The following is a 9,088-nucleotide window of genomic DNA, read 5'->3' as shown; positions in this document are numbered from 1 at the left end:
CAAACATCAAATGAAATATTATGTCTAGATGTGAGGGATTCATCCCCGATCAAGATTCAGGGCTAGGAAATTCTGTGCAACTGAACTTAAAGTCACAGGTGATTAAGTTTTCTCTCTGTGTTTCTGGAGATATCTGTATGTATACCATGATACATATAAATAAGATAATTAATTTATTAATATGCCTGAAAATGAATGTTGCAAAAAAGTCAGAGGCATCACCACCTTTCCTGATTTTAAAAAGTAGGGGCCAAATTTCCTCCAGTCTCATGTTGCCAGATCCAAAGCCTCCCTCAAGAGCCCTGCCTGCATGAGATCTCCTAATTCAACCTAGAGGAGTGTGGAGTATTTAACTGGCAAATTGTTTTATAGGATGGATCAGTTTCCCTACTTTAAAGCCCTTGCTTGATTTTGAATGATTTCTTTGTGGTTCAAAAGCTGCTGCAAAGGCCCAGATATAAACTACCCAGTAAATCTGTGAGCCTGCAAAGATGCTATAGGTGCTCTGTGTCCTCATTAGTGTATGAAGCTGCAGGCCATACTGAGGTTTGCTCCTGGATGTTAAACACAACATGAGCTAATTTATGATAATATATAGATGATGAGCAATTTCGTGGTAGGCATGGAACAGCATTTAACTTCAAAGTGTGAATTTTATGCTGGGGTGTTGGGCATTACTGCTAGTTAGAGAGATTTATACTTAAAATTGATTAATTAATTAAATTAATATTTAATTATAATTAAGCATTATGTGTAGTCATTCTATTCCTTTTCTTCAATATTTTGATGAATTGAAGTGCTAATGCTGAAGATCCTGATTTTTAAAATGTCATAAAGTAATTTTAAGAAAAGCCTAGAAGAGACTTTGCAGAAATATCTGCGTAACAATCATGCATAGCCTCAGCAATAATATTATTGACAAACATTTTGCAGTAAAATTCAAACTTTGTTACATCATTTAGCACAACTGCATTCTTTATGTGATAGTGAGAATGGGTTTTTGTTCTGCTTTTCTGATATTTTTTTAGATTCAATTATAATAACGGATTGCTGGAATTGACTCCCAAAATATGTACTGAAATTATTTCACACCTTAGCTACTCTTCTGTGATACTCTCACCAACAGATCAAAATTTTTAAAAAGTCCTGTATAATTTCAATCTGCTTTATGTGACCAGATTTGGGTACAGAAAGTAACAATGCACCATTTGCTTTTTTCTGAAAAGGTGAAATTCTGAAATAAGTGCCCATTGCGTTTCACAGCCTCGCTACGTGGCAGAGGTTTATCAGCTCTTTTGTCATCCCATTTTGGTAGGACTCAAGCTGCCTTGGAAACTTTGGAATTGCTTTCCTCCTGTTATCACAGGGCCCAGGGGCTCCCTCACTTGGGACATCTGGGGTGAGGAGCTGGGGTTCCTCAGAGACCTCATTGAGGTGATGGTGGGAGAGGGCACCTGGTCCCTGCGAGGCTCTCCTGGGAGCTCCCACTCTCTTGCTTATGTGAGCACCATCCAAAATTAACTGAGGCACTGTGCCTTTCCACAAAGTCCGTGTATTCCTGTGCCTGGTTGTGTGGGAACAAACAGCAATGGAGGTTTCCATCCTTCTGTCTGCACAGAAGGGCTTGGTAATTTGACACCAGACCTCTTAACCCAGCTGTCTTTTGTAGGAACTGAATTTCCTTCCCCACGTGGAAGAGTTGGAAGGAGACTGTTAGTTTCAATGAATTCAGCATCACTGCCTCACCAGCCCCCTCATTGCTGTGTTACTGTGGAAGGAGACAATTTGCCTCCAAATGACTAACAGTATTCTTTAAAAAAAAAAAAAAAATCAGTCTTTTCTCAAGTTATTGAGACTATACCTGAGGTTAGTGTTACTACTTCTTAATGACCTTCCATGTGGCCTTTATGGACTGAGATTTCTGTGCATGTTAGTACATACTGAGTAAAAATATTGCTGTGAAATGATAAACTGTATTTATAGGCAACAGGGCAAAATCCTAGCTTCTGTAAAAGGAAAAAAGGCTAAAAAGAGGGCATTTATACACTTTTAATGAGCATTGAGCTTGCCAAAATCTCTCAAATTGGTCCAGAGGTTTGGAATGAAGAATTATCATTTAAAGACGAACAATGTGAGTTCTGCTGCAATTTCAGCAGCAATCCCCAGACCTGTTTTCTTTATGCCATGAAAACTTTAGAAACATAAACAGTGCTGAATTGCCAGTGGTACTGAATAATTTGGCTTTTATTGTTGCCTGCACTCTTCTTGTGTTCAAGAAAATAATTTAATACTTATTAGTAAATAGAAGGTAACTAAAGATGACTGTGACCTAGTCTGTTGAAAATTTTTCAGTACCTTTAATTTGTTAGTAAATGAAATGTATTTTATTTAAGCAGAATCATATATACAGTATATTAACTTTTTTTTCCAGGCAATCTTTACTCAGCACAGAAAGGCCAGATGTATGGGAATTGTAAAAAATCAGGATATGCATAAAAACTGTTCAAGTGCATAAAGCAGCCCCATCTGGAAGACATCTAACAGAAATGAAGTTGTACAAAACCATTCCATTGATAATAAAGCTAATTTTTATGGGTCTGACAAGTATGTAATTATGTTCAGTGGTGCTTTTCAGATTTTATCACAGTCAATAAACCGCAGTGGTAATTTCATTCCCATTTGACATATTTACATGGAAACATTTGATTGGAGGAATTAGTAACCCTGAAAGCCTTGATAGATATGTTTTAATGATCTGTGACCTCCGCAGTCCCTCATCTGTTTATTGTTGCAACAGGCGAGAAGTCGTTCCTGTGTGACCTCTGTGGCTTTGCCGGCGGGACGCGCCATGCCCTCACCAAGCATCGGCGGCAGCACACAGGTCAGTAAAGCTGTCTTTGCTCTTCTGTGCTCTCCCCAGCAAGGGAGTCCCCCTGCACTGGGCAGTAACACAAGTCACATGGCACGTTACAGCACAAATAAGACATTGGCTCATTGTTTGCTTTGCTTTTTTCTCGTTTTTGTGAAATCACTATGCCCAGGATCTGCGTCAAATCTGTTAGCTGGGAGTTTGAATAATTGCTTGGGGGTGGGTGCAGGGTAGTTTTTGTGGGTTTGGTTTTTTTTTTTTTTTATTTTTTCTGAAGGAAGTAGAATTGTGGAGACTGGCTTTCTTCTTTCAATGAATACTAAGTCTACTAATTTTTTTTTCCAAGGCCCAAATAGATTACCTACTGTGAAGATTTTGCAAGAGACTGCTAGAATGTCCCTGGGTGAAAATTAAAGACTACATATAAATTAATCCATTTTTTGGACTGAAGCGTAGTTGAAAGCTAGTGTTGTTTCAGTTGCCCTTTTGTAATTTTAAGATAGTTTGTAATTAATAGGTGCAACTTTAAGAGTTACCACATGGCTGGCATGTAAAGCAAGATTTCTCTCCCAGAATTAGTAAAGCTTTCCTACCACATTGTTATAAAATTTTAATATCAGACAAAATTAAATTGGTTCTTAGTTTCAGAAGACCAGAAAAAGTGTAAGTATTAAACATTTATTAATACATTCTACCTTAATTGTGCTTTTTAGTAGTTCCTTGTAAGTATTTGATTATTTGAATAGAGTTTGTTCAAACAGATGTACAAGGGTTGCTGTTTAAGCCACTGTAGTTTTTTTGTTTTACTGACTATCATGAGGATAATGTAATATCATCAGGAATTACAGTGTGAGTTAAGTGACCATTGTCTAATGTACAGTGGAAAGGAATAGCTAACAAATGAGAAGCTGCAGTTGTTACATCATGAATTTTCCATGGATTTTGTAAAGGAATCACAGTGGGAGATTTTATTATGTCCCTGTATAAACTAATCTTCATTCAGGACGTACACCATCTAAATGTGTAATTTCCTGGAGAGCAGATACTCTCTTTCTTGAGAGCCTGAAGCCATTCTTTCCACCCTGTTTTTAGTTTATTTAAAGCAACCATATTTGGAGGAGATTCTGATGCTTTCAGAAAGGTAGGATTTTCAGTGCTAGTCAGTATCTTGAAACAGATTAGCTCTAAAAAAATATATGTGTATTCAAGGCCAAAATTTGCTTACAAGTCCTGTTAGTAATCTTACTTTCATAAAATTTTTTTTCTAATAACAAGGAACATAATTTGTAGAAGAATACTGCCACAGTCAGTTCCCATTCACTGCTGGAAGTTTGTATTTTTCAAGTGACCAATAAAAGTAATTTAGTAAATATAATAAATTATCTTATTATTACACTCTGAATGGTAACGTGAGCAGTTGTAACTACTGGAATAGAAGCTGTATGCTTCAGTTTTAATTAAAGTTTCCATTTTTCTGGAGCTTTGAAGATTTTTCACATGTTGGCACAAGTTTAACAAATGTGGGTTTAAAAATTAATTAATTAATTCTTTAACAAAAATAAATCATTGTTATCAAGAGGATAGGAAATGCCTTTTGTTTTTCATTTCCCTGCCATGTGACACATTGGGATCTTGCATATATCATTGACTCAAAGTCAATGCAGCCACACAAATGGTAAACAGTTCTTTCAGGATGGGGATATAGAAGAAATGCAAATTCTTGTATTTACCCATCTTGTCTGTACCTATGATATGAGTGCAGATCTAGTTTCTCAGAAATGTAAGCCTTTATCATCAAATATATATATATATATATATCTATATATATATATATATATATATATAGTATCATTAGGCCAGCAGCTAAGAGGAAATCTATTTTATTTCCTGATTTATGTGCAAAATTAGGCTGAAAATATGGTGTAGTCCTGGTGAAAAGCTGTCCAGGTTTTTGAAGGCATTTTTGCCCTTCTTTTGCCGGTGTGGTAGAGGTTTCTTGTGCTATGATCACAGGGATTTACAGGTTATAGATCATGAAGCTTGCATCTAGCAAGCATAACTTTATATTTTATGTCAGGACTGGAGGCTCGTTATTACTTTGCTATTAACTTTATACTATATAGGACAGTATCTCAAAGGCAGAGGGATCTATCTTTTTGGCATTTATCTGCCTCTGTGGCACAAACAATCAGAGATGATTCTTTAGCAGAAAAATTATCTGTACCTTCTATTTGTTTCAAGGAGAATGACACAATCCACCTTTGCTAGCATTGTTGCACTTACATGGGTTCCATTGTGTTTTCATCCAGTGCTCAACTTTATCTCAGTCATTAGCTGCATGCCCTCCTCCTTGTACTCTTTTTTTTACCTTTTTTTTTTTTCCTCTGTCTCCATTTGGCACAATTTTCCCAAAGCAGAATGCCAAAGCCAATTACAATCAAGTCAGAAAGGGATAGGTATCAAAAATACTCTAAATGGCTTAAATAATTCCCTACTGTAATACAAGCTGTCAAGGGGGCTGACACAGAACATCTTCCAATCCAAAATTTACTTCTATCACCTGTCAGGGGCCTACGACTCAAGGGCAAATGAACAAATCCTCACATGTAGTTAAGGAGTCTTAACCAACTTAACAAGTCTCCTCTCATCCCAGCCTCAAGGCCTGAGATATCCCAACACCCCAGAGAATTGTTAGCTGCTGGTAGAGATTTGACACAAGGGAAGACTGGCTGTAGGACCAGGCACTTAGACTTTTGATACTCTTTATTCTGGTATTTCTTACTCTATTCTTCTGTTTTTAGATGAGATTCTTTCTTTGTACCTAGAGAAATGCCTTTATCTTGTGAAAGATGCATTTTCTTTGGAAATATTACAGGCAACATGAAGTATAACTTGGTGTTAAAAAAGCTGAGCCTCGGTCACTATTGCAGCAAACTATGCAGACCAGTTTGGTAAATAGGATGTGATCCCTTGAAGAGATGTTTTTCCTTTTAAATGAAAAGAAGCGCAGGAATGGTCAACTGAAAGAAAGAGCCATTCATTTTAAGACTTGAAAAACTTTAGTACTTAATATATTTGTAAACATGATGCATCTGCATAAAGATTTCCTTGATATAGGCCATCTCAACTGTAAAGTAGGAACAAATAATTTGAGCTATCAAGAGATTCCTGGTGTTTTACCAGTTGATGTTTTTATTCTGTTTTAAATACATTGTGTCTGTAATGATGACCTGGTCCAATGAGAAACATACACTTTGGACAGAGAATAAGTGAAGTTGTTGGCTGATTTTGTCTGGGGAAGATGCTCCAACATTATTTTATGACCTGAGTGCACCTTCTTCCAGTTGTATTCTGCAAGAATCTGTCTCTGGTATTCTGAAAGTCTTTCACTGACGATGTAAATATCCATGAAACTTCTGTTTTGTGAATTGAAGCAATGGCTTAAGGAGTGGTCCAGAGTTTGACCAGAATTTTATCACACTGAAAGGAATACTTACATCTCTGCCTGCCAAATGCTTTACAATAGGCACTTGTGCCTGCCTAGGCTGTGATAAACTGTCTTAAGAAACTTGGACCACAGTATCAGCAGGTGCTGTGTGGTAAATAAGGGATAGTTTGTGGTGCTGCAGGAACATAGATGTAGTTCTGGTGTCTCAACAAGGCTGCGAGGAAAAGATTTCGTCTTTTGAGTCATCCTGAAGCAAGTTTTTTTGATTCTTATTTTGTTCCACTAAGAAAACCTTTCTAAAGATAGTTTTTGCTGGATTTAGAGTAAGTTGAATTACACAAAGAATTAAACAATTGCCTGAATTTTGTAACAAAAAAGGGTAAATAACCTCTAAATCAGCCACCAAAAATAAACACGCACACAGACACACACGCGCGCACACACACGCACACACACACACACACACACACACACAGACATATCAGATAATTTAAATATTTTGCCTTAATCATGATCAACTAGGAAGAAAAAACAAGCAATGTTAATAATTTCTGGCTTGAAACAAAAACATGGAAAAAATTAATCATTTTAAAATGTCTTCTTTATATTCTTGCTCTTATCATTCTGCTCACCTCCTTTGTTTGCCTGTTTTTCTATGTTTCCCAGTAAACTTCCATGTTGTGTTGTAGTAGCTGACTCAGTCCCACAGTGCTGATCAGTCACAGCCTGTGTTCTCGTGCATGAAATCTCTTTTTTAATGTTGGTTAGTACTCCTGCAAATTGCAAAAACCCCATCCTCATCTTCTACACATCAACAGTCTGCATTTGTTTTCCATGTGTTGGTTGTGGTGGGATCTTCCCAGGCTTGATAGAAGTACATCACAGTAGTAAAGTGTTAGTGGGTAAGGACACTTACTGCGCACTGCTGTGACAGTCACCATGAACCTGTGGAGCTGCTTAAGGAGATCGTGTCTTTGTTCAAATATTTTCATGCATTTTTGAAGATGGTAGCTTATATTGTACAGAGCACTATTTGTATGATTGCTTCTGCTCACTCATCTCAAGACATTTATAGGTCAATGTAATAAAGAAAGAAAATTTAATAATATATGTGTTTTTATCCAGATGAGTGACTCACTTTGTGTTTCTGTTTCTCATGTGAACTGCTCTTTGACTTTAATGTGTAGTTACATTACTCGGCATTGAATTTATATGTATAATGTAGATTCTTCCCTTCAACTTCCCCACCACAGCTTAGAAAAATTTTAATGTTGAATACCACAGGAAATGCTGCAAGTAAGAAGACTTATTGCTCTTTTCAGCAAGAGATAAAATTTGAAGAGCATCTTTGTTGTTTTACCTTTTCTATTTACACCAACATTTACAGCAGATTGGCCTTTGATTATAGCAAACCCTTGACCAGCAAAGAGACCAAAAACCTGGACTTTTAAAACTTTCTCCCTACCTAAGAGAAATTGTCCAGTAGCAAGAGAAAAAGAGGAAACTGAAGTTACTGGTTAGCAGGAGCTTTTATATACTAGTGCTCTGTATGAAGTGGCCCTTTTGTCATTTTCTTCCCCAATTTTTGATTGTTGAAGCTCAAATTTCCATGTCAGGTGACTTAACCAACAGATGCACTTAAGAAGTTGGTTGCAGTGTTGTCAAAAATGCAAAGGCATTTCTTTTGTAATCCCATGCTCAGGAAATGTAGCCTTTTGAAAGTGCTTGTGTTAAAAACAAAGTAAATCCCCACAGAGTGGGTCCTTGATCTTGGAATGTGTGTCCTTCATTTTTGTTCCTCTACAGAGCTTGTTGACCATGGAATCATTTTGGTGCATCTATCTTTTTTTTCATGGGACTTGTTATTGACAAAGGTAGAGATGGTGAGAAACAGATAAGTCTTCTGTAGTGGTAATGGGTGGGGGGGATTAATTTTTTTAAACTTTTTTGGTCTTTAAATATAATAGACTTTGTCCTTATGGTTATAGATACACTATTTTAAAGTTATTACGTACTGTTATTTTAAAAAATACTGTCAATACTGATAGTTTTATTTGTGTAATTTTAATTGTGAATGAATTAGAACCCTGACAGGGGGTGAACAAGAGTCTTCTTGGAATTTTTAATGGCAGCCCATATTAAAAGAATTATGTGTATTCCCTGAAATTTCTGGGGGCAAGAAGGGTGGAGGGAAAACTGGGACACAAAGTCTGATTAGAAGCATCCTGGCCCACGATAGGGAAGACAAAAAAATTCTTAAATCAATGGGTCTGTAGAAAGCTTTAATAAACAAATAAATAGAGTACTTCTGCAGCTAATATGCTCTTCAATATCACCCAATCCAAAGAAATACCTAGTTGTCTTTTAGGTTTTTTTCAACTGTACTAATTAACCTGTTTTTTTTTCCATAAAAATACAGTTTCTTATGTACAGCTGTTAAGAATTACAGGCTGTGCTAGGCTGTCTTTTTTCTTCCCCATTTAGTTGGCTTTTGTTGTGTGGTACTGCTGTGATGTATTTTCTGTCAGGTGAGATTTACACATAGTCTGCTTGACAGGAGCAGTTAGCCACAAGGATTTCCTAAGGAGAAACTTCCTGGAGCAGTGGGTAAGGTTTACTATTTTTCTTACAGTCAAGACGGAATTTGCAAGCCCTCCTGGCTGCAATGGGCCCTCACTCAGCTGTCAGCCCCACTGGCCCTGCCCTGGCACAGCAGCAGACCTTTATTTGATCCGTTCTCCCCTGAATGGCAAGCTAAAAATCTCCTTTCA

General features: G+C 36.9%; 1 protein-coding gene across 1 annotated transcript in view; it reads left to right on the top strand.

Annotated features, from left to right (window-relative positions):
* The window catches only part of ZNF407 (zinc finger protein 407), a 335,692-nt gene that overhangs the window by 199,642 nt on the left and 126,962 nt on the right, over positions 1-9,088 (top strand). The window contains exon 6 of the mRNA XM_059481372.1: positions 2,798-2,881. Within this exon, the coding sequence (XP_059337355.1) occupies positions 2,798-2,881 (84 nt within the window). The remainder of the gene's footprint in view (positions 1-2,797; positions 2,882-9,088) is intronic.

Source organism: Ammospiza nelsoni, chromosome 1 (genome assembly GCF_027579445.1).
Source record: "Ammospiza nelsoni isolate bAmmNel1 chromosome 1, bAmmNel1.pri, whole genome shotgun sequence".
In the NCBI taxonomy this organism is placed as follows: domain Eukaryota; kingdom Metazoa; phylum Chordata; class Aves; order Passeriformes; family Passerellidae; genus Ammospiza; species Ammospiza nelsoni.
Note: the sequence above shows the minus strand (reverse complement) of the source record. Positions and strands in the feature narration are given on the sequence as shown.